This window comes from Somniosus microcephalus, chromosome 15 (genome assembly GCF_052327205.1).
Source record: "Somniosus microcephalus isolate GS21.2 chromosome 15, FLI_Smic_1.0, whole genome shotgun sequence".
Lineage (NCBI taxonomy): Eukaryota > Metazoa > Chordata > Chondrichthyes > Squaliformes > Somniosidae > Somniosus > Somniosus microcephalus.
Genome location: NC_141001.1, coordinates 121220762 through 121245747, shown reverse-complemented (window position 1 = coordinate 121245747; position 24986 = coordinate 121220762). Strand labels below are relative to the sequence as shown.

At 50.8% G+C, this 24986-nt stretch overlaps 1 protein-coding gene across 1 annotated transcript in view; it reads left to right on the top strand.

Annotated features, from left to right (window-relative positions):
- The window catches only part of usp47 (ubiquitin specific peptidase 47), a 199777-nt gene that overhangs the window by 71376 nt on the left and 103415 nt on the right, over positions 1-24986 (top strand). Inside the window, exons 2-3 of the mRNA XM_086007543.1 lie at positions 636-695; positions 22105-22308. Coding sequence (XP_085863669.1) covers positions 636-695; positions 22105-22308 — 264 coding nt within the window. The remainder of the gene's footprint in view (positions 1-635; positions 696-22104; positions 22309-24986) is intronic.

Here is a 24986-nt window from a genome sequence, read left to right as displayed (position 1 = left end):
CAATCTATTATACCCCACAAACACTTCTTTGGCCAAAAAGCTATCTCGGTCTCTCCTGAATGTGCCGACAGTATGTATCTTCACTGACTCCCTAAGCAATGTGTTTCACAGAACAGAACATTCTGGCAATACTCAGCAGACCAGGCACCATTCTTGGAGAGAGAAACCGAGCTAACGTTTCAGGTCTGGGACCCTTCATCAGAACCATCATCAGTAAAATAATTCTGCTCAGAGTGTCATGTGTTCGATGGCCAGGTGACCATTTCTAGTCCTTGTTTTATTGTTACCAAGGTTTTAACTTGTATCTTGACCTCATCGAACTTTGTTTGAACATTCAAAATAAGTTACAAGGTTAATCGTATTGCAGTTTAACTGGTTTTACTATTACCTTCTATAGAAAGTGGTGCTACCTCGCCCATCAATCCCATGAAATTTTATTACAGCAACTTTATTTTTTTAAATTGTACTCGACCACATATTCTTTTGTTGTAATCCCTGCTTCCTCTGAAGGATCCTGTTTCTTATAATATTTTGGTATGTTTTTCCCTGAAGTGTACCTTTGGGGAAAAAATAAAATTGAAAAATTGTTATTTCGTTTGCTTAAAGTTTGTAATTTCATCTGTTGTGTATCTTAGGGGATGTTTTGGAGTTGCAGACAGAGTATCTTTGATGAAATGAAGAAGAAATTCTCCCAGGTAGTATTGGAGTGGCATTGAATGGACAGTGTAAACGGCATGTGATTGATTGGTGTGCCGCAATGTGCCTTTAGCTGTGACGTGCATGGCCTGGGTTTCATGGTTGCTGTGACGATACTAACAAAAAGGCAGATGGCGTTGGCTTATCTTTCCTGTTGAATTTATGAATCAATTTTTGCGTAGTATAGCAACTTGCTCAAACGTGATTAGAAAAGGCGAGACCATGTGTTCCTCCCATTTTAAACCCCCCCCCCCAACAAAATATCACGTTGCTCACTGACACTCTTGTATAAAGCCCCGGGGGGCTGCCCCGGAGCACCAGCTCCTTTCCCCTCCCCGACCGTTGGAAGATTCTCTGTTCCCAGCATTGCACTTTCCTGACTTTCTAGTGCCAGAACCCCTCATAACATTTTAAAGGGAGGTTTAAGTGTAGCTTCTGATGATTTTTACAGCCTTTTTAGCTGCTTTTGAACTGTGTTCCCGTTAGCTTCAGTCTCTCCCTTGGAAACGTGGTGCGGGTAATTTTGAATCTGTAATCTCAAAGCCCAGCAGGCCCTAGTTACGGTATAATCTGCCCTTTTTTGGGGCAAATAAAAGGCAGGTTTGTTTTTTTTTTTAAAAAGTGAAATGTTGAAATCTTGTGCTCTCAAATAGACATGATAAATACTGGAGATACCCTGGGATCGAGGGGGAGGGAATGGGACTGGGACTCCATAATTGCAGAGATGGGTATCTCGACTTTATCCCCAGGCCCGGACTTGATAATTGCAAAGCAAAATGCCTCCGCTGTATCCCGTCAATCCAGACTTGAGCAAGGAGAGCACAAATGATGGTACCTTGGCTTTGTTCTGCAGAGTCACTCGTGTATGTCAGCCAGGCCACAGTACAGTTAGCATATTGGGTGTGTAACTCATGGGGTGTCTCTTGGCTTAGCACCCTGCTGAGGTACACAACACAACTGTTGCACGTTTCCAATCTGCCATCGATGCCTTCTGCAGTTTAGTCACTGCCATAGGCAGATCCCATGCACCTTGTATGTTGGAGTTATCTACAGTATCACCAGTATCTACCTATATGACGGCGTAACCAATGCTGCCCTCCCCCCATCGTACAAACTGGACACTGCAAACTTGCACATTCCCTCCACCCCCCCCCCCAATGTGTGCTTTTCCAGTGGTTTTGATGGGCAGAACTGAAGAACACTCCAGTGGATGAGGGTGATGACAAATCAAAAAGCTGGCTTATTTTGCAGAATGCATGTGATTGAGCAATAGTAGCCATTCCAGACCTTTTCAAATTTCCAACAATGCTTCCTGCAACAACACAAAAACAAAAAGATGCTGCGCTCTCCCAACGGACTGTTAACTTCTTGTTATATTTCCTTTGTGTCAGCATCCAGCCGGAAAAACTAACCTGCACCTTCCCAGCTCGAGCCCAGTCCTGCCGAGGTTACTTCACAACTGTTCCCTCCTTCATTCGCTGCAGCATCAATCAGGTGTAGACTATGTGGAATCGCAAGAGTTTTCTCTTTCTACGTTACAGATCCCAGGAGATCCTGGCAATTTGAGAGAGTTGTGTCTTCTAAGCAATTCGATAACTAAATAGGGGGACACTGAAATGGCTGGCGGGATGAATTTCTCCTTGTCACTGTATAGTTGTTGAGGATCTCGGGTGTCCAGTTTTACATAAGAACATAAGACGTAGGAGCAGGAGTCGGTCATTTGGCCCCTTGAGCCTGCTCCACTATTCAATAAGATCATGGCTGATCTGATCTTGGCCTCAACTCCACTTCCCGGCCCGCTCCCTTACTTTTCAAATCTCTGTCTATCTCCACCTTAAATATATTCAATGACCCAGCCTCCACAGCTCTGGGGAAGAGAATTCCACAGATTCACAACCCTCTGGGAGAAGAAATTCCTCCTCATTTTTGATTTAAAAGGGTGCCCCCTTATTCTGAAATTGTGCCCCCTAGTTCTAGATTCCCCCACGAGGGGAAACATCCTCTCTGCATCTACCCTGTCGAGCCCCTTCAGAATCTTCTATGTTTCAATAAGATCCCCTCTCATTCTTCTAAACTCCAATGAGTATAGGCCCAACCTTCATAAAACGACCCCTTCAACTCTGGAATTAACCTAGTGAATCGTCTCTGAACTGCCTCCAATGAAAGTATATCCTTCCTTAAATAAGGAGACCAAAACTGTACGCAGTACTCCAGGTGTGGTCTCACCAACGCCCTGTACAGTTGTAACAGGACTTCCCTACTTTTATACTCCACCCCCTTGCAATAAAGGCCAACATTCCATTTGCCTTCCTAATTACTTGCTGTACCTACATGCTAACTTTTTGTGATTCATGTACAAGGACCCCCAGATCCCTCTGTACCTCAGCATTTTGTAATCTCTCCCCATTTAAATAATAATTTGCTTTTTTATTTTTCCTACCAAAGTGGATAACCTTGCATTTTCCCACATTAAACTCCACCTGCCAGATTTTTGCCCACTCACTTAGCCTATCTACAGGAAACTCTTTTTATCCGGCACCGACTGGACCGGCGTGGTGCCGGTTGGTCAAAAAGTCCGGATTACAGAGAGGTATACTTAGTAAGGTACGAGAGCCCCGTACATGGCCACAGGCGTCCCTGTTGCATGGCAACAGGTGCAGGAACCCTGGTTACACGGCCACAGATCCAGGAACCCCCGGTTACACGGCCACTAATATGAAGTAAAACTTACCTGAACCTATTCCTGAATTTTGCCTGTAAATCCCTTTGGAGATTCTTTGTGTCCTCCACACAATTTGCTTTCCCACCTATCTTTGTATCATCAGCAAATTTGGCTACATTACACTCGGTCCCTTCATCCAAGTCATTAATATAGATTGTAAATAGTTGAGGCCCCAGCACTGAACCCTTCGGCACCCCACTAGTTACAGTTTGCCAACCTGAAAATGACCCATGTATCCCGACTCTGTTTTCTGTCAGTTAGCCAATCCTCTATCCATGCTAATATATTACCCCCAACCCCGTGAGCTCTTATCTTGTATAGTAACCTTTTATGTGGCACCTTATCGAATGCCTTCTGGAATTCCAAATATATGACCTCTACTGGTTCCCCTTTATCCACCCTGCTCGTTACATCTTCAAAGAATTCCAGCAAATTTGTCAAACATGATTTCCCTTTCATAAAACCATGCTGACTCTGCTTGACTATATTATGATTTTCTAAATGTCCTGCTATCACTTCCTTAATGATGGACTCCAGCATTTTCCCAATGACAGATGTTAGGCTAACTGGTCAATAGTTTCCTGCTTTCTGTCTCCCTCCTTTCTTAAATAGAACTGTTACATTTGCGGTTTTCCAGTCCACTGGGACCTCCAGAATCCAGGGAATTTTGGTAGATTACAACCAATGCATCCACTATCTCTGTAGCCACCTCTTTTAAGACCCTGGGATGCAGGCCATCGGGTCCAGGGGACTTGTCCACCTTTAGTCCCATTAGTTTGCTGAGTACTTTCTCTCTAGTGATAGTGATTGTTTTAAGTTACCCCCCCATCCCAATAGCCCTTTGATTATCCATTATTGGATGCTTTTAGTGACTTCGATTTTGAAGACCGATACAAAATATTTGTTCAAAGTCGCTGCCGTTTCCCATTATTAATTCCCCAGACTCCTCCTCTATGGGGCCAACGTTTACTTTAGCTACTCTCTTCCGCTTTATATACCTGTAGAAGCTCTTACTGCCTGTTTTTATATTTCTTGCTAGCTTACTCTCATAAGCTATCTTCTCTTGCTATCTTTTTTTAGTCATCCTTTGCTGGTTTTTAAAAATGTCCCAATCCTTTGGCCTTTCACTATTCTTCACAACATTGTATGCCTTTGTTTTCAATTTGATACCATTCTTTACTTCCTTAGTTAGCCATCCTTCTCTTAGTCTTTCTTTCTCTCTGAAATATATCTCTGCTGAGAGTTATGAAATATCTCCTTAAATGTTTGCCACTGCTTTTCTACAGTCTTACCCTGTAATATATTTTCCCAGTCCACTTTAACCAAATCTGCCTTCATACCTTTGTAATTACCTTTGTTTAAGTTCAGGACACTAGTTTGAGACCTAGCTTTCTCACCCTCAAACTGAATTTGAAATTCTACAACATGTTATGATCACTCTTCCCAAGAGGATCCTTCACTTCGAGATCATTAATTTATCCAGCCTCGTTACACATTACCAGATCTAAAATAGTCTTCTCCCTGGTTGGTTCCACAACATATTGTTCCAAGAAACCATCCCATATACACTCTTAAGAACTCTTCCTCAAGTCTACCTTTGCCAATTTGCTTTGTCCAATCAATATGAAGATTAAAATCTCCCATGATTATAGTCATGCTTTTCTTGCACACCTCTATTATTTCTTGACTTATACTCTGTCCTACACTGTGGCTACTGTTTGGGGGCCTGTGATCTCCTGGGAGAGGCGAAAAGCCAGGACTGGGGGTGGGGGGGACTGGTAAATTCCTCTCCGACCCAGCTAGGCGATTGAAACTAGTCCAGGAGGTCACTCTGGTCCTGAATTCCCTGCAGTACCCACCTTCTGTACGAGGTGATCTCCGCCCCAGCCAGAAACACCCAGCTCTCGCTTGAAGGAATTCAGCGAGTCCGCGTCCACCACACGAGACAACAGCCTGTTCCAGAGGCCCACTATTCTCTGGGAAAAGAACCACCTCCTGACATCTAACCTAGATCTGGCCTTATACAACTTAAAATTGTGACCCCTGGTCCTCCCTAACCTATCTAATTGGCAAGCAACATAATAAAAGCACGTTGATGTTATAATGCCTTGTCACAGAATGCTAGAATGCAGTTTATCAGCATGCTTCCACCTTTGCAGTGTTCTCGCTGTTAGTTTTGGGATGGGATAAAAGGAGGTGAGGCGCTTCTCACCCTAGTGAGAGCCAGTAAATCTGGTGGGGGCTGACCCACGTTACTCTCCTGCACCTAATGTTGGATGAGAGTGTAACTTGGAGGCTTGGAAACTTGTTGCCTGCCAGTCTTCTCACATGGGAATGTGGTGCGCTGCAGAGAAAATCTTTCTCGGGTCTGCAATTAATGCACAAAAGGGATGAATGGAATGAAAATTAATTCCACTTGTGACAAAGATCTTTAACTTGTTACAGTCACGTTTGGCACACTCTTACATAGAAGATAGGAGCAGGAGTAGGCCATTCGGCCCTTCGAGCCTGCGCCGCCATTCAACGAGATCATGGCTGATCATCCAAACCCTAGCACCCGGCCCCTACACCGACAGCCATCCCACACAAGCCCTATCCCCGTAACCGCATGTATTTAATCCCTCCCAACACTAAGGGCCAATTTAAAAAAAAAAAAAAAAAAACTTTTTTTTTTATCATGGCCAATCAACCTAACCCGCACATCTTTGGACTGTGGGAGGAAACCGGAGGAAACCCACGCAAACACGGGGAGAATGTGCAAACTCCACACACAGTCACCCGAGGCTGGATTTGAACCCGGGTCCCTGGTGCTGTGTTGCCTCACAGCGCCAGTGTGAACTCTTGAAATGAGTTAATTATTGCTATTAACCTTTCAGTGTTTATTAAATGTACTAACATTTAAGACTGTGTAAAAATACCTATTTGATTATCCACTGTGTGTTCCTCTGAAAATCGTGGTATTTGCCAATTACAATACAAAAGAGAACAGCTTGCACATCCACAGGTCCTCATCACCTCTCCTGAGCAACCTCTCGAGGTGCTTCACATTGGCAATGTTCCCTCTAAGCTGCGCGTGTGCGCGGCCGCACGGTAATCTGCAGGCTTTTACATTGGCAATACCGCACATGCGCAGAAATTTAAAGGGACCACGCATTGAAAGAGACGGGCCGCGCAGAACATTGTGCAGCTGACGGGGAACATTGGCAGTCTGTTGTGTAGACACAAGCGGCAGCCAATTTGCACACGGGAAGATCCCACAAACAGCAGTTAAATGAATGAGCAGTTGATGTGTGTTTTTGATGATGTGGGTGGAGGGGAAGATGTTGGCCAGGACAGTGGGAGACCTCCATGTTCCTCTTCAAATAAATACCATGGGGCTCATTTGCATCCACCTGAACGGGCATCTCCCAAAGCTCCAAAAATAAGCAGCAGCCCCTTCGATGCTTCACAGTTGACCAGGATTGTGAGCTCAACTCCTGGAGTGCAGAATGAGCGTACAGCCTTCTGACTCGGGCAAGAGTGGGACCACTGAGCCCAGCTGACATTGCCATTGAAACAATCGAGATTCTGAGGGGGATTAACAGGGTAGATGATGAGAGGCTGTTTCCCCCTGGCTGGAGAGTCTAGAACTGGGGGTCACAGTCTCAAGATAAGGGATCGACCATTTAAGACTGAGATGAGGAATTTCTTAACTCGGAGGGTTGCGAATCTTTAGAATTCTTTACCCTAAAGGGCTGTGGATGCTGAGTCATTGAGTATATTCAAAACAGAGATCGATAACTTTTTGGATGTTGGGGGAATCAAGGGATATGGGGATCGGGCGGGAAAGTGGAGTTGAGGTGGAAGATCAGCCATGATCTTATTGAATGGTGGAGCAGGCTCGCGGGGTCGAATGGCCGACTCCTGCTCCTATTTATTATGTTCTTGTGTCAACACAATGAAACCGACTCGCATCCCTAGGCCAAGCTGCTTGCAGCGCTTGTATTGTGTTCATTTTCTCTGTAACCATTGCATCCGTAACTCTTCCACACGCTCCGTAATCTGTAAATAGCACTGCGTCACGGATATACAAAAGTGCATGTTTGGAAATGTTGGAAGGAAATGCTGGCAGATGTCCAATATCACTTTCAGTGGTCGAGTCGGTGTTTGCTCTTCAGTGCTGCATAGCAGCTTATTGATGGTTTTCACAAAGTCTTTGTTGCTTTTCAGGCTTACAATTAGCGTAATTGAAGTAAATTGATTCACACCAACAATAGCTTCATAATGGGGACTGGCTATCCTGCACAACATGAGTGCTTTCCCACCGAGTAACCAGGGGATCTGCATGCTGACGGTTCCCTTTACTGAGTACAGGTTTTAAGTGGATTGTTGGTGTCAAAAGTATAATTTACTTTTATTTATTATTCTATAAAAAGGAAAGCTCAATTTTCTAGCAGCCGTGCTTGCAATGCTGTTGCAGAATGACTAGCATATTGGAAAGACAGCCCGTGTCATGATTCAGAGCAGGTGTGGGGGCACTTGGAAATGTATACAACCTGGTGTTTTGCTTCACAACCCTACAGGATATAAAACACGATCAGAGTTTACACTGGAGCTTGTCCAGGGTATCCAAGATCTCTTCCTCCTGCTCCGTTTGTTTGCAATAGCACTTATATTGTGCAGGATAATCGGTCCAATTCTAATGCTGCTATCAGAGTGAATTCGTCTGCTTTAATTGCACTAATTGTAATATATAATTAAATGCCTGTGGTAGAAGTTGCTTAAGCCTCAAATCCCTTGCTGCAGGATTTGTGGGATTGTAAAGTAGTGTGAGGTTAGTAGTAGTCATTTGTTAATTTTCATGTGCCCATTTGTTGCAGCACAAGATTTCTTTTTATTCGTTCATGGGATGTGGGCGTCGCTGGCAAGGAAAGCATTTATTGCCCATCCCTAATTGTCCTCGAGAAGTTCCATTAGGTGAAGCTAACAGTCAGTTTTGTGAGACCAAATCATTGAACAAAGTCAAGTATTCAGCTGTTGCAATGGGGATTTTTAATCCTGTTTTCAATGGATTCCAACTCTAATATCTAGAAATATATTGGAGGCTCAAATCCCGTCACTCTGAGGCCAATCCCAATCCCCACCGTTGCCCAGTGCCGGGCTTTGAGCTCCCCATACAGCTGTGCCATCCGCCAGCTTTCAGCCACAAAAGAATGTGTGACTGCTGCAGCTGTCGATTTCTGACATCCCATTCAGACGAGGAGGGCCTGATGTGACGGGCGGTGACTGGGTAACATTCTCACCGAAAATAGACTCTTGCAGAGGGTGGAGGGGAAGACCGAAAGAGAGTGTTGTGAAGAGGGGAAGGGAGAGAGAGAGTGTTGGGAAGGGGGGAAGGGGGAGAGTGTGTGTTGTGAAGAGGGGAAGGGGGAGAGTGTGTGTTGTGAAGAGGGGAAGGGGGAGAATGTGTTGTGAGGAGGGGAAGGGAGAGAGAGTTGAGGAGGGGAAGGGGGAGAGAGAGTGTTGTGAGGAGGGGAAGGGGGAGAGAGTGTTGTGAGGAGGGGAAGGGGAGAGAGTGTTGTGAGGAGGGGAAGGGGGAGAGAGTGTTGTGAGGAGGGGAAGGGGGAGAGAGAGAGTGTTGTGAGGAGGGGAAGGGAGAGAGAGTGTTGTGAGGAGGGGAAGGGGGAGAGAGTGTTGGGAAGGGGGAGAGTGTTGTGAGGAGGGGAAGGGGGAGAGAGTGTTGTGAAGAGGGGAAGGGGGAGAGTGTGTTGTGAGGAGGGGAAGGGGGAGAGAGTGTTGTGAGGAGGGGAAGGGGGAGAGAGAGAGTGTTGTGAGGAGGGGAAGGGAGAGAGTGTTGTGAGGAGGGGAAGGGAGAGAGTGTTGTGAAGAGGGGAAGGGGGAGAGTGTGTGTTGTGAAGAGGGGAAGGGGGAGAATGTGTTGTGAGGAGGGGAAGGGAGAGAGAGAGTGTTGTGAGGAGGGGAAGGGGGAGAGAGAGAGTGTTGTGAGGAGGGGAAGGGAGAGAGAGTGTTGTGAGGAGGGGAAGGGGGAGAGTGTGTGTTGTGAAGAGGGGAAGGGGGAGAATGTGTTGTGAGGAGGGGAAGGGGGAGAGAGAGTGTTGTGAGGAGGGGAAGGGGGAGAGAGAGAGTGTTGTGAGGAGGGGAAGGGAGAGAGAGTGTTGTGAGGAGGGGAAGGGGGAGAGAGTGTTGGGAAGGGGGAGTGTGTTGTGAGGAGGGGAAGGGGGAGAGAGTGTTGTGAAGAGGGGAAGGGGGAGAGTGTGTTGTGAGGAGGGGAAGGGGGAGAGAGTGTTGTGAGGAGGGGAAGGGGGAGAGAGAGAGTGTTGTGAGGAGGGGAAGGGAGAGAGTGTTGTGAAGAGGGGAAGGGGGAGAGTGTGTGTTGTGAAGAGGGGAAGGGGGAGAATGTGTTGTGAGGAGGGGAAGGGAGAGAGAGTTGAGGAGGGGAAGGGGGAGAGAGAGTGTTGTGAGGAGGGGAAGGGGGAGAGAGTGTTGTGAGGAGGGGAAGGGGAGAGAGTGTTGTGAGGAGGGGAAGGGGGAGAGAGTGTTGTGAGGAGGGGAAGGGGTGAGAGAGAGTGTTGTGAGGAGGGGAAGGGAGAGAGAGTGTTGTGAGGAGGGGAAGGGGGAGAGAGTGTTGGGAAGGGGGAGAGTGTTGTGAGGAGGGGAAGGGGGAGAGAGTGTTGTGAAGAGGGGAAGGGGGAGAGTGTGTTGTGAGGAGGGGAAGGGGGAGCGAGTGTTGTGAGGAGGGGAAGGGGGAGAGAGAGTGTTGTGAGGAGGGGAAGGGAGAGAGTGTTGTGAGGAGGGGAAGGGGAGAGAGTGTTGTGAGGAGGGGAAGGGAGAGAGAGTGTTGTGAGGAGGGGAAGGGAGAGAGAGTGTTGTGAGGAGGGGAAGGGGAGAGAGTGTTGTGAGGAGGGGAAGGTAGAGAGAGTGTTGTGAGGAGGGGAAGGGAGAGAGAGTGTTGTGAGGAGGGGAAGGGGAGAGAGTGTTGTGAAGAGGGGAAGGGGAGAGAGTGTTGTGAAGAGGGGAAGGGGGAGAGAGTGTTGTGAGGAGGGGAAGGGGAGAGAGTGTTGTGAGGAGGGGAAGGGAGAGAGAGTGTTGTGAGGAGGGGAAGGGAGAGAGAGTGTTGTGAGGAGGGGAAGGGGAGAGAGTGTTGTGAGGAGGGGAAGGGAGAGAGAGTGTTGTGAGGAGGGGAAGGGGAGAGAGTGTGGGGAAGGGGGAGAGAGTGTTGTGAGGAGGGGAAGGGGGAGAGAGAGTGTTGTGAGGAGGGGAAGGGAGAGAGAGTGTTGTGAGGAGGGGAAGGGGAGAGAGTGTTGTGAAGAGGGGAAGGGGGAGAGTGTTGTGAAGAGGGGAAGGGGGAGAGTGTGTTGTGAGGAGGGGAAGGGGGAGAGTGTTGTGAGGAGGGGAAGGGGGAGAGAGTTGTGAGGAGGGGAAGGGGGAGAGAGTTGTGAGGAGGGGAAGGGGGAGAGAGTGTTGTGAGGAGGGGAAGGGGGAGAGTGTTGCGAGGAGGGGAAGGGAGAGAGAGAGAGAGTGTTGTGAGGAGGGGAAGGGGGAGAGAGTGTTGTGAGGAGGGGAAGGGGGAGAGTGTTGTGAAGAAGGGAAGGGGAGAGTGTTGCGAGGAGGGGAAGGGGGAGAGAGTGTTGCGAGGAGGGGAAGGGGGAGAGAGTGTGTTGCGAGGAGGGGAAGGGGGAGAGAGTGTTGTGAAGGAGGGGAAGGGGGAGAGAGTGTTGTGAAGAAGGGAAGGGGAGAGTGTTGTGAGGAGGGGAAGGGGGAGAGTGCTGTGAGGAGGGGAAGGGGGGAGAGTGCTGTGAGGAGGGGAAGGGGGAGAGAGTGTTGTGAGGAGGGGAAGGGGGAGAGAGTGTTGTGAGGAGGGGAAGGGGGGAGAGAGTGGTGAGGGGAAGGGGGAGAGAGAGTGTTGTGAGGAGGGGAAGGGGGAGAGAGAGTGTGTTGTGAGGAGGGGAAGGGGGAGAGAGAGTGTGTTGTGAGGAGGGGAAGGGCGAGAGAGAGTGTGTTGTGAGGAGGGGAAGGGGGAGAGAGTGTTGTGAGGAGGGGAAGGGGGGAGAGAGTGAGGAGGGGAAGGGGGGAGAGAGTGGTGAGGGGAAGGGGGAGAGAGAGTGTGTTGTGAGGAGGGGAAGGGGGAGAACCTTGACAAGGTACAGACTTAGCGAACATAGCCTAGCGATCGAAAAAGGCAGACCAGGCTGCCAAGAGAGGACAGGATATGCTCGCACTGCAGTCAGGGAGTGGTGGAGACAGAGATGCACTTCCTCACAGCTTGTGGAAAATATCAGGGCATCAGGGAGAATTTCTACCAAAAATTCTCACAAATATGCCCTGATTTCAGAAATCTGAATGACAACCAAAAACTCCCACTCCTACTGGGAGAGGAGAGAAGCTGTATAACACTGGCGGCACGCTATGTTACAGCTTGCCATGAACAGAGAGCCAACCAGTAAACTAAGAAAAGAATATATATAAACAATGCGAATGTATATTTATACACTCAGGGATATACCTGTTTATACACTGTATGAATAGAACTGCGTTTATGTGGTAAACCATAAATGTATTTTGATGCTTTGGCAACATAAGATGTAACTTATCATGCCAATAAAGCGATTTGAATTGTGAATTGTGGAATTGGGAGAGAGAGTGTGTTGTGAGGAGGGGAAGGGAGAGAGAGAGTGGTGCGAGGAGGGGAAGGGAGAGAGTGTTGCGAGGAGGGGAAGGGGGGAGAGTGTTGCGAGGAGGGGAAGGGAGAGAGAGTGGTGCGAGGAGGGGAAGGGGAGAGAGTGTGTTGCGAGGAGGGGAAGGGAGAGAGTGTGTTGCGAGGAGGGGAAGGGGGAGAGAGTGTGTTGCGAGGAGGGGAAGGGGGAGAGAGTGTTGTGAGGAGGGGAAGGGGAGAGAGGTGAGGAGGGGAAGGGAGAGAGAGGTGAGGAGGGGAAGGGAGAGAGAGAGTGTTGTGAAGAGGGGAAGGGGAGAGTGTTGTGAGGAGGGGAAGGGGGAGAGAGTGTTGTGAAGAAGGGAAGGGGAGAGTTGTGAGGAGGGGAAGGGGGAGAGTGTTGTGAGGAGGGGAAGGGGGAGAGAGTGTTGTGAGGAGGGGAAGGGGGAGAGAGTGTTGTGAGGAGGGGAAGGGGGAGAGAGTGTTGTGAGGAGGGGAAGGGGGAGAGAGAGTTGTGAGGAGGGGAAGGGGGAGAGTGTTGTGAGGAGGGGAAGGGGGAGAGTGTTGTGAGGAGGGGAAGGGGGAGAGTGTTGTGAGGAGGGGAAGGGGGAGAGAGTGTTGTGAGGAGGGGAAGGGGGAGAGAGTTGTGAGGAGGGGAAGGGGGAGAGAGTGCTGTGAGGAGGGGAAGGGGGAGAGAGTGCTGTGAGGAGGGGAAGGGGGAGAGAGTGTTGTGAGGAGGGGAAGGGGGGAGAGAGTGTTGTGAGGAGGGGAAGGGAGAGAGTGTTGTGAGGAGGGGAAGGGAGAGAGTGTTGTGAGGAGGGGAAGGGGGAGAGAGTGTTGTGAGGAGGGGAAGGGGAGAGAGTGCTGTGAGGAGGGGAAGGGGGAGAGAGTGTTGTGAGGAGGGGAAGGGGGGAGAGAGTGTTGTGAGGAGGGGAAGGGAGAGAGTGTTGTGAGGAGGGGAAGGGGGAGAGAGTGTTGTGAGGAGGGGAAGGGGAGAGAGAGTGGTGAGGAGGGGAAGGGGGAGAGAGAGTGGTGAGGAGGGGAAGGGGGAGAGAGTGTTGAGGGGAAGGGGGAGAGAGTGTTGAGGAGGGGAGGGGGGAGAGAGAGTGTGTTGCGAGGAGGGGAAGGGGGAGAGGGAGTGTGTTGCGAGGAGGGGAAGGGGGAGAGGGAGTGTGTTGCGAGGAGGGGAAGGGGGAGAGGGAGTGTGTTGCGAGGAGGGGAAGGGGGAGAGGGAGTGTGTTGCGAGGAGGGGAAGGGGGAGAGGGAGTGTGTTGCGAGGAGGGGAAGGGGGAGAGGGAGTGTGTTGCGAGGAGGGGAAGGGAGAGAGTGTTGGGAAGGGGGAGAGAGAGAGAGTGTTGTGAGGAGGGGAAGGGGGAGAGAGTGTTGTGAGGAGGGGAAGGGGGGAGAGTGTTGTGAGGAGGGGAAGGGGGGAGAGAGTGCTGTGAGGAGGGGAAGGGGGGAGAGAGTGCTGTGAGGAGGGATGGGGGAGAGAGTGCTGTGAGGAGGGGAAGGGGGAGAGTGTGTTGTGAGGAGGGGAAGGGGGAGAGAGTGTTGTGAGGAGGGGAAGGGAGAGAGTGTGTTGTGAGGAGGGGAGGGGGGGAGAGTGGTGAGGGGGGGAAGGGGGGAGAGAGTGGTGAGGGGAAGGGGGGAGAGAGTGTTGCGAGGAGGGGAAGGGGGAGTGTGTTGCGAGGAGGGGAAGGGGGAGAGTGTGTTGCGAGGAGGGGAAGGGGGAGAGTGTGTTACGAGGAGGGGAAGGGGGAGAGTGTGTTGCGAGGAGGGGAAGGGGGAGAGTGTTGCGAGGAGGGGAAGGGGGAGAGTGTGTTGCGAGGAGGGGAAGGGGGAGAGTGTGTTGCGAGGAGGGGAAGGGGGAGAGTGTTGCGAGGAGGGGAAGGGGGAGAGTGTGTTGCGAGGAGGGGAAGGGGGAGAGTGTGTTGCGAGGAGGGGAAGGGGGAGAGTGTGTTGCGAGGAGGGGAAGGGGGAGAGTGTGTTGCGAGGAGGGGAAGGGGGAGAGTGTGTTGCGAGGAGGGGAAGGGGGAGAGTGTGTTGCGAGGAGGGGAAAGGGGAGAGTGTGTTGCGAGGAGGGGAAGGGGGAGAGTGTTGCGAGGAGGGGAAGGGGGAGAGTTGCGAGGAGGGGAAGGGGGAGAGTGTTGCGAGGAGGGGAAGGGGGAGAGAGTGTTGTGAGGAGGGGAAGGGAGAGAGAACGAGTGTTGTGAGGAGGGGAAGGGGGAGAGAACGAGTGTTGTGAGGAGGGGAAGGGGGAGAGAGCGAGTGTTGTGAAGAGGGGAAGGGAGAGAGAGCGAGTGTTGCGAGGTGGGGAAGGGGGAGAGAGTGTGTTGCGAGGAGGGGAAGGGGGAGAGAGCGAGTGTTGCGAGGAGCGGAAGGGGGAGAGAGCAAGTGTTGCGAGGTGGGGAAGGGGGAGAGAGTGTTGTGAGAAGGGGAAGGGAGAGAGAGACCCGGCTGCCAAGAGAGGACAGGATATGCTCTCACTGCAGTCAGGGAGTGGTGGAGACAGAGATGCACTTCCTCACAGCTTGTGGAAAATATCAGGGCATCAGGGAGAATTTCTACCAAAAATTCTCTCAAATATGCCCTGAATTCAGAAATTTGAATGACGACCAAAAACTCCCATACCTACTAGGGGAAGAGAGAAACTGTGTAACAGTTGCGGCACACCATGTTACAGCTTGCCATAAACAGAGGGACAACCAGTAAACCTAAGAAAAGAGTATATACAAATTATACGAATGTATATTTATACACTCAGGGATATATCTGTTTATACACTGTATGAATAGATCTGCGTTTATGTGTTCAACCATAAATGTATTTCGATGCTTTGGCAACATAAGATGTACCTTATCATGCCAATAAAACGATTTGAATTGAAGTGTGTTGCGAAGAGGGGAAGGGAGAGAGAGTGTGTTGCGAGGAGGGGAAGGGGGAGAGTGTGTGTTAGGGGAAGGGGGAGAGAGTGTTGTGAGAAGGGGGAGGGTGTTGTGGGAAGGGGGAGAGAGTGTTGTGAGGAGGGGAAGGGGGGGAGAGTGTTGTGAGGAGGGGAAGGGGGGGGAGAGTGTTGTGAGGAGGGGAAGGGGGAGAGAGTGTTGTGAGGAGGGGAAGGGGGGGAGCGTGTTGTGAGCAGGGGAAGAGGGGGGAGAGTGTTGTGAGGAGGGGAAGGGGGGGGAGAGTGTTGTGAGGAGGGGAAGGGGGAGAGAGTGTTGTGAGGAGGGGAAGGGGGAGAGAGTGTTGTGAGGAGGGGAAGGGGGGAGCGTGTTGTGAGGAGGGCAAGGGGGGAGCGTGTTGTGAGCAGGGGAAGGGGGGGAGAGTGTTGTGAGGAGGGGAAGGGGGAGAGAGTGTTGTGAGGAGGGGAAGGGGGGGAGCGTGTTGTGAGGAGGGGAAGGGGGGGAGAGTGTTGTGAGGAGGGGAAGGGGGGGAGAGTGTTGTGTTGTGAGGAGGGGAAGGGGGAGAGAGTGTTGTGGGGAGGGGGAGAGTGTTGTGAGGAGGGGAAGGGGGAGAGAGTGTTGTGAGGAGGGGAAGGGGGAGAGAGTGTTGTGAGGAGGGGAAGGGGGGAGCGTGTTGTGAGCAGGGGAAGAGGGGGGAGAGTGTTGTGAGGAGGGGAAGGGGGGGAGAGTGTTGTGAGGAGGGGAAGGGGGGAGAGAGTGTTGTGAGGAGGGGAAGGGGGGGAGCGTGTTGTGAGGAGGGCAAGGGGGGAGCGTGTTGTGAGCAGGGGAAGGGGGGGGGAGAGTGTTGTGAGGAGGGGAAGGGGGAGAGAGTGTTGTGAGGAGGGGACGGGGGGAGCGTGTTGTGAGGAGGGGAAGGGGGGGAGAGTGTTGTGAGGAGGGGAAGGGGGGGAGAGTGTTGTGAGGAGGGGAAGGGGGGGAGAGTGTTGTGAGGAGGGGAAGGGGGAGAGAGTGTTGTGGGGAGGGGGGAGAGTGTTGTGAGGAGGGGAAGGGGGAGAGAGTGTTGTGAGGAGGGGAAGGGGGAGAGAGTGTTGTGAGGAGAGGAAGGGGGAGAGAGTGTTGTGAGGAGGGGAAGGGGGAGAGAGTGTTGTGAGGAGGGGAAGGGGGAGAGAGTGTTGTGAGGAGAGGAAGGGGGTGAGAGAGTGTTGTGAGGAGGGGAAGGGGGAGAGAGTGTTGTGAGGAGGGGAAGGGGGAGAGAGTGTTGTGAGGAGGGGAAGGGGGAGAGTGTTGTGAGGAGGGGAAGGGGGGGAGAGTGTTGTGAGGAGGGGAAGGGGGAGAGAGTGTTGTGGGGAGGGGGAGAGTGTTGTGAGGAGGGGAAGGGGGAGAGAGTGTTGTGAGGAGGGGAAGGGGGAGAGAGTGTTGTGAGGAGAGGAAGGGGGAGAGAGTGTTGTGAGCAGGGGAAGGGGGAGAGAGTGTTGTGAGGAGGGGAAGGGGGAGAGAGTGTTGTGAGGAGGGGAAGGGGGAGAGAGTGTTGTGAGGAGGGGAAGGGGGAGAGAGTGTTGTGAGGAGGGGAAGGGGGAGAGAGTGTTGTGAGAAGGGGAAGGGGGAGAGAGTGTTGTGGGAAGTGGGGGGGAGAGTGTTGTGAGGAGGGGAAGGGGGGGAGAGTGTTGTGGGAAGGGGGGGGAGAGTGTTGTGAGGAGGGGAAGGGGGAGAGAGTGTTGTGAGAAGGGGAAGGGGGGGGGGAGAGTGTTGTGAGGAGGGGAAGGGGGGGAGAGTGTTGTGGGAAGGGGGGGGGAGAGTGTTGTGGGAAGGGGGGGAGAGAGTGTTGTGAGGAGGGGAAGGGGGAGAGAGTGTTGTGAGGTGGGGAAGGGGGGGAGAGTGCTGTGAGGAGAGGAAGGGGGGAGAGAGTGTTGTGAGGTGGGGAAGGGGGGGGAGGGTGTTGTGAGGAGGGGAAGGGGGGAGAGAGTGTTGTGAGGAGGGGAAGGGGGGGAGAGAGTGTTGTGAGGAGGGGAAGGGGGGAGAGAGTGTTGTGAGGAGGGGAAGGGAGAGAGAGTGTTGTGAGGAGGGGAGGGGGGAGAGAGTGGTGAGAAGGGGAAGGGGGAGAGAGAGTGTTGTGAGGAGGGGATGGGGGAGAGAGTGTGTTGTGAGGGGAAGGGGGAGAGAGTGTTGAGGGGAAGGGGAGAGAGTGTTGAGGGGAGGGGGGGAGAGAGTGTGTTAGGAGGGGAAGGGGGAGAGAGAGTGTGTTGCGAGGAGGGGAAGGGGGAGAGGGAGTGTGTTGCGAGGAGGGGAAGGGGGAGAGGGAGTGTGTTGCGAGGAGGGGAAGGGGGAGAGGGAGTGTGTTGCGAGGAGGGGAAGGGGGAGAGGGAGTGTGTTGCGAGGAGGGGAAGGGGGAGAGGGAGTGTGTTGCGAGGAGGGGAAGGGAGAGAGTGTTGGGAAGGGGGAGAGAGGGAGTGTTGTGAGGAGGGGAAGGGGGAGAGAGTTGTGAGGAGGGGAAGGGGGAGAGAGTGTTGTGAGGAGGGGAAGGGGGGAGAGAGTGCTGTGAGGAGGGGAAGGGGGAGAGTGTGTTGTGAGGAGGGGAAGGGGGAGAGAGTGTTGTGAGGAGGGTAAGGGAGAGAGTGTGTTGTGAGGAGGGGAAGGGGGGAGAGTGGTGAGGGGGGGAAGGGGGGAGAGAGTGGTGAGGGGAAGGGGGGAGAGAGTGTTGCGAGGAGGGGAAGGGGGAGAGTGTTGCGAGGAGGGGAAGGGGGGAGAGTGTTGCGAGGAGGGGAAGGGGGAGAGTGTTGCGAGGAGGGGAAGGGGGAGAGTGTGTTGCGAGGAGGGGAAGGGGGAGAGTGTGTTGCGAGGAGGGGAAGGGGGAGAGTGTGTTGCGAGGAGGGGAAGGGGGAGAGTGTGTTGCGAGGAGGGGAAGGGGGGAGAGTGTGTTGCGAGGAGGGGAAGGGGGAGAGTGTGTTGCGAGGAGGGGAAGGGGAGAGTGTTGCGAGGAGGGGAAGGGGGAGAGTGTTGCGAGGAGGGGAAGGGGGAGAGTGTTGCGAGGAGGGGAAGGGGGAGAGTGTGTTGCGAGGAGGGGAAAGGGGAGAGTGTGTTGCGAGGAGGGGAAGGGGGAGAGTGTTGCGAGGAGGGGAAGGGGGAGAGTTGCGAGGAGGGAAAGGGGGAGAGTGTGTTGCGAGGAGGGGAAGGGAGAGAGAACGAGTGTTGTGAGGAGGGGAAGGGGGAGAGAACGAGTGTTGTGAGGAAGGGAAGGGGGAGAGAGCGAGTGTTGCGAAGAGGGGAAGGGAGAGAGAGCGAGTGTTGCGAGGTGGGGAAGGGGGAGAGAGTGTGTTGCGAGGAGGGGAAGGGGGAGAGAGCGAGTGTTGCGAGGAGCGGAAGGGGGAGAGAGTGTTGTGAGCAGGGGAAGGGAGAGAGAAACCCGGCTGCCAAGAGAGGACAGGATATGCTCTCACTGCAGTCAGGGAGTGGTGGAGACAGAGATGCACTTCCTCACAGCTTGTGGAAAATATCAGGGCATCAGGGAGAATTTCTACCAAAAATTCTCTCAAATATGCCCTGAATTCAGAAATTTGAATGACGACCAAAAACTCCCATACCTACTAGGGGAAGAGAGAAACTGTGTAACAGTTGCGGCACACCATGTTACAGCTTGCCATAAACAGAGGGACAACCAGTAAACCTAAGAAAAGAGTATATACAAATTATACGAATGTATATTTATACACTCAGGGATATATCTGTTTATACACTGTATGAATAGATCTGCGTTTATGTGTTCAACCATAAATGTATTTCGATGCTTTGGCAACATAAGATGTACCTTATCATGCCAATAAAACGATTTGAATTGAAGTGTGTTGCGAAGAGGGGAAGGGAGAGAGAGTGTGTTGCGAGGAGGGGAAGGGGGAGAGAGTGTTGTGAGAAGGGGAAGGGGGAGAGAGTGTTGTGAGGAGGGGAAGGGGGAGAGAGTGTTGTGAGAAGGGGAAGGGGGGGGTGAGAGTGTTGTGAGAAGGGGAAGGGGGGGAGAGTGTTGAGAAGGGGAAGGGGGAGAGAGTGTTGTGAGGAGTGGAAGGGGGAGAGAGTGTTGTGAGAAGGGGAAGGGGGAGAGTGTGTTGTGAGAAGGGGAAGGGGGAGAGAGTGTTGTGGGAAGGGGGGGGAGAGTGTTGTGAGGAGGGGAAGGGGGGGAGAGTGTTGTGGGAAGGGGGGGGAGAGTGTTGTGAGGAGGGGAAGGGGGAGAGAGTGTTGTGAGCAGGGGAAGCGGGGGGAGAGTGTTGTGAGGAGGGGAAGGGGGGGAGAGTGTTGTGAGAAGGGGAAGGGGGAGAGAGTGTTGTGAGGAGGGGAAGGGGGAGAGAGTGTTGTGAGGAGGGGAAGGGGGAGAGAGTGTTGTGAGGAGGGGAAGGGGGAGAGAGTGTTGTGAGGAGGGGAAGGGGGAGAGAGTGTTGTGAGGAGGGGAAGGGGGGGAGAGTGTTGTGGGAAGGGGGGGAGAGTGTTGTGAGGAGGGGAAGGGGGAGAGAGTGTTGTGGGAAGGGGGGGAGAGTGTTGTGAGGAGGGGAAGGGGGAGAGAGTGTTGTGAGAAGGGGAAGGGGGGGGAGAGTGTTGTGAGGAGAGGAAGGGAGAGAGAGTGTTGTGAGGAGAGGAAGGGAGAGAGAGAGTGTTGTGGGAAGGGGGAGAGAGCGCGTTGCGAGGAGGGGAAGGGGGAATCACTTTCGGAAGGGGAGAGACCACATGTATGATGCTGTATGGGGAGGAGTAGGCAGACAGCTGTTGGAGACAAATGAGAGGCATAAGAACATAAAAAATAGTAGCAGGAGTCAGCCATTCAGCCCCTCGAGCCTGCTCTACAATTCAATAAGATCGTGGCTGACCTTTTACCTCATCTCCACTTTCCTGCACTATCTCCATATCCCTTGATTCCCTTAACATCCAAAAATCTATCGATCTCTGTCTTGAATATACTCAACGACTGAGCCTCCACAGCCCTCTGGGGCAGAGAATTCCAAAGATTCACCACCCTCAGTGAAGAAATTTCTCCTCATCTCTGTCCTAAATGGCCGACCCCTTATTCCGAGACTGTGACCCCTGGTTCTAGACTCCCCAGCCAGGGGAAACATCCTCCCTGCATCTACCCTGTCAAGCCCTGTAAGAATTTTGTATGTTTCAATGAGATTACCTTTCATCTGAATGCTAGGGAATATAGGCCTAGTCTACTCCATCACTCCTCAGGACAACCCGATCCCAGGAACCAGTCTAGTGAACCTTCATTGCACTCGCTCTATGGCAAGTATATCCTTCCTTAGGTAAGGAGACCAAAACTGTACCCAATACTCCAGGTGTGGTCTCACCAGGACCCAATATAATTGCAGTAAGACGCCTTTACTCTTATACTCAAATCCTCTTGTAATAAAGGCGAACATACCATTTGCTTTCCTAATTACTTGCTGTACCTGCATGTTAACTTTCAGTGATTCGTGTACAAGGACACCCAGGTCCCTCTGAACACCAACATTTCCCAATCTCTCACCATTTAAAAAATACTCTGCTTTTCTATTTTTCCTACCAAAGTGGATAACTTCACATTTCTCCACATTATATTCCATTTGCCATTTTCTTGCCCACTCACTTAGCCTGTCTATATCCCCTTGAAGCCTCCTTGCATCCTCCTCACAACTTACATTCCCACCTAGCTTTGTATCATCAGCAAACTTGGATATATTACATTTGGTCCCCTCATCCAAATCAGGCACCCTATTGGGTTAAGAGCGAGCGCAGGACCCTGTTTGGGATGGGTGGGGTGGGGGGAGAGAAAGACTGATGGACGATACGTGATGGGAAGGTCCTGTTGGGGAGTATTGAGAGAAGCACTGTTGCCCACAAGGAGAATGCTGTTGAGTCATGTTGAGGGGGGGGGGGGGGCGGGGGGGTGGGGGTGCGCCAGTGGGAGGTGGGGGAGAGGAGGAGAAGGTGGTTAGCGAAACATGGCGATCCTTTTGCTGGGGCGGAGGTTGCCATGTGCTTATAATTTTTTCCAATAAGCTGCTGCCAAGGTTGTCAGTCAGCAAGAGGAGGGTGGGGTCACTGAGCACGGCGAAGTGCAGGACGGGGGGAGCGGGGGTTGGTGGAATGTCTGGGTGGAGATTTCTAACCGCGATGTTCTAGAAATCCCAGGGTTCAGGGATAGGCAGTGAGGTCTGGATCCAGTGTCACCATCGCCGGTTAATGCGACAAATGTGAGACTAGGTGCTTTTGGCCTCGAGTACAATACCCTTCATAGTTCATCCCCAGACAGTACTGCAGCAAATCACTAGTGTGCTATATAAAGCTCCCTCTTTGCTGAGTCACCTGGGTTGCGGTGGGAACACTAACGGTGGAGATTCCCTTATCAAGCACTCTGGGTCAAGGAGAAGCATTAATAACATCTTTGTAAGTTCCCAGGGGCCAAGTCACCTGCAGTGAGGAACTTAAATTAAGAGGAGATTTGATAGGGGTGTTCAGAATTATGAGGGGTTTTGATAGAGTAAATAAGGAGAAACTGTTTCCAGTGGCAGGAGGGTCGGTAACCGGAGGACACAGATTTAAGATGTTTGGCAAAAGAATCAGGCGACAGGAGGAAACATTTTTTTACACAGCGAGTTGTTGTGATCTGGAATGCGCTGCTTGACAGGAAGCAGATTGAATAGTAACGTTCAAAAGGGAATTGGATAAATACTTGGAGGGAAAATATTTGCAAGGCTATGGAGAATGAGCAGGGGAGTGGGACTAATTGGAGAGCTCTGTCAAAGAGCCGGCACAGGCACGATGGACCGAATGGCCTCATGCTGTACTCTATGATTCTATGGTTCCAAAGTCTGCATCCATTGCTAATACAATTTTTGCAAGTTTTCTAATCTGCCTTCAGTTCTAAAGAACTTGTAAATGGTCAAGTAATTGAAATGGAGTTCTGTTGCTTGTTCAGAATTTGTGTTCCAACCCTGTTACTAGTTATAAAATGCTACCCAGATTGTTTTGTTTCAGGTTAACTTTATAATCACTGTCAATTGTACCCGGGTGAGACACCGGTATTGTGCAGTCAAATGCTATGAAAACAAGTTGTAGTGAATTTTTGATTCTGTAATGTCATTTGTAAAGCCTGCCTCTTTGTAAAAATTTCTTTGTAGTCAGAGGCTGCCGCAGATGAACCACGGGTGTTGTGTATTGTTCAGGACACCACCAATGCCAAGACGGTCACTCAGCGGCTCACCCTAAACCTTCCTGCATCGACTCCACTCAAACGGCTCTTCGACGACGTCTCCTCTAAAGCAGGCTACGTCAATGGCACCTTCGAGTTAATCTGGAGCAATGGCCTGAACAATGCTGACCAGGTGAGTTTGAAAGTTAACCGTAGCCCCTTAGGACAGAGGTGTCCAAACTGTGTTTCTTTGTTGCAATTGATGTACAACGTCTTTTAGCAACATAGAAGATGAATCATAGAAAATAGGAGCAGGAGTCGGCCATTCGGCCCCTCGAGCCTGCTCCGTCATTCAATGAGATCATGGCTGATCATCCAAGTTCAGTACCCTGTCCCTGCCTTCTCTCCATATCCCTTGACCCCTTTAGCCTTAAGAAATATATCTAACTCCTTCTTGAATATATTTAATGAGTTGGCCTCAACTGCCTTCTGTGGTAGAGAATTCCACAGGTTCACCACTCTCTGGGTGAAGAAATTCCTCCTCATCTCAGTCCTAAATGGCTTACCCCTTATCCTTAGACTGTGACCCCTGGTTCTGGACTCCCCGGCCATCGGGAACATCTAGTCTGTCTAGTCCTGTTAGAATTTTATAAGTTTCAATGAGATCCCCTCTCATTCTTCTAAACTCCAGCAAATATAAGCCCAATCGACCCAATCTCTCCTCATACGTCATTCCTGCCATCCCAGTTATCAGTGGTGTTATGTATTGTGTGTTCTCCTCCCACCTGTGGTGGTGCTGTCACAGGAGATAAATGGTTGGGTGTTCTGTTAAGTTTAGCTCTCTTTGTTCGGAACTTTCCAGAACTTCCTTTCCTTCCAATAAAGCACTTCATGTTTGAATCTCTGAGTTCTGAGTCCTAAATTGTGTCTAGGTAGAAAGGTACCGACACAACAAGTGGGACAGACACACACAATCACAATTAGGAAACGAGCACAGTAAGAAATACAAGCGCAAATGGAAACTGTGTGGTGAGGCCTTTGCGAGCCGATAGCTGAGGCTCATGGGCCACAGACGACCCACGCCCTGTTGTGTGCATACCTTGCCTTTTATAATATTACATTTCCACAGCAGGGTAATAAATCCTTCAGGTTTAGTTCCTCTGTTTGCTTTGAGTTACGGTGCTTTCTAACTTGCCTTGCCCTCTATCTTTGTTTGCGGTCTGTATTGTAGGCCCTACCAGTTTGCCCTTTTCTCTTGCGGTGCATGAAGCGTAATGATGAACTTGTCTCTCTCCACTTGTTCATTTTCTCTACTGAAGTTTTTTATATTCCTCTCTGATTCTTTGCATCTATTTTTCGTTCTTTCCTGTATATCACACTGCTTGATTTTTTTTTTCTGTTTCCTCTATCTCTTCCCTGATACAGTGGCTGTGATTTAGTGCTGAAGTAAGTGATGGCTCCAGTTTTGCCACTCCTACAGACAGCTGTTCCCCATATCTCAAGGCTCCTATGAACTGTGGGCGAGAGCATGTTGAGAGAATGTGGCTTGTGATCTGAAAGGGGCCGAGAGAGACGGTTTGGACCCAATTCTCCCAGCTTCCCTTTCCTCCACAAGGCTGCAAGGCCCTGACATCGCCACTCAAGGTTCCAGTAATGCGCCACTCCTGCCAGACGCTGCCCCAACTCCCCTCCCCAGTGCTGCTGCACCCCAGGGTCCCCCTCTCCAATACTCTCCTCACTCCCCAGATACTCAAGATTACCTCTCGGTGCTCACAAGCTCCTAAATAGCATTCCCAGTGTTCCCTGATCCCACCCCCTCCCCAATGATCCTCAATCCCAGGAGCACACGTCCAGTAATCCTAAGTCTCAGCCCGTGCCTCAGTGAGGATTTTCTCCTCACACTGTGTGTGGTGTGATTGGGAATTGATTCTTTTTTAATGGGTTTGCAATTCTGTTACGTTTGGCTCACGGAAGAAATTCCACTCCTGAGGGAGCGCTGCAGGATTGGTCAGACAGCTTCGTTAAGACCTAGCTAAGAAACTGCTGTTCAGTCACATTTCTAGAAACTGAAGCGTACACTGGTCTCTTTCTGAATACGTAACATCCTCATTTCATACTCAAAATTGAATTAAATATTGGGCCAGAAATTCGTGTCCAAATGCGTGAGTACGGTCTGGGTACTCACGCATCTGGCCATTGGAAATGCCGGCGTTCAGCATGCACAGCGCATGCGGGGCACGCCGGCATTTCCAGTCCTCGGAACGAAGGGGTTCAGAGGCACAGCGCGTGCGACTGCACAGGCAGCGCTTGCGCAGTGAACTTCGTCGATTTCATTCATGGATTCAGTGAGGGTAAGTCCTTACAAGTTACACTTGAAAAAAGCATGTGTAAAGTTGTTCCAAGGCTGCGGAGGAAGATATATTTTATCGTGGAGCTTCTGAAAGGCAATATTTTTGTTTGGGAAAGGGAGGGAAGTTATTTTAAGAAATTTTAAGTAAGTTTTAAAGTTTAAATTTTTTTTTTTAAACGGGTTTTCAGAACGGTAGGTAGAAGGAGCAATTGTGGCTGTGTGAATTGAATGTGAAAATGAGTGTTCTAAAATGAGTAATGTAACATTTCCAGCACTTTTAAGAAAGAAACTTTTCATCAGTAATAAGTAATTATGTATGTATGTCCGCATATATTCCTTTACGTATATGTATGTATGTTTTATATTCCTTTACTTATGTGTATGAATGTTTTTAATTATGATTTTCCAATAAGTTACTTTCTCTGAAAGTCATAATTAAATAATACATTCATACACATAAGTAAAGGAATATATACATAACATGCAAAGGAATATATACAGACATACATACTTTCAGAAGC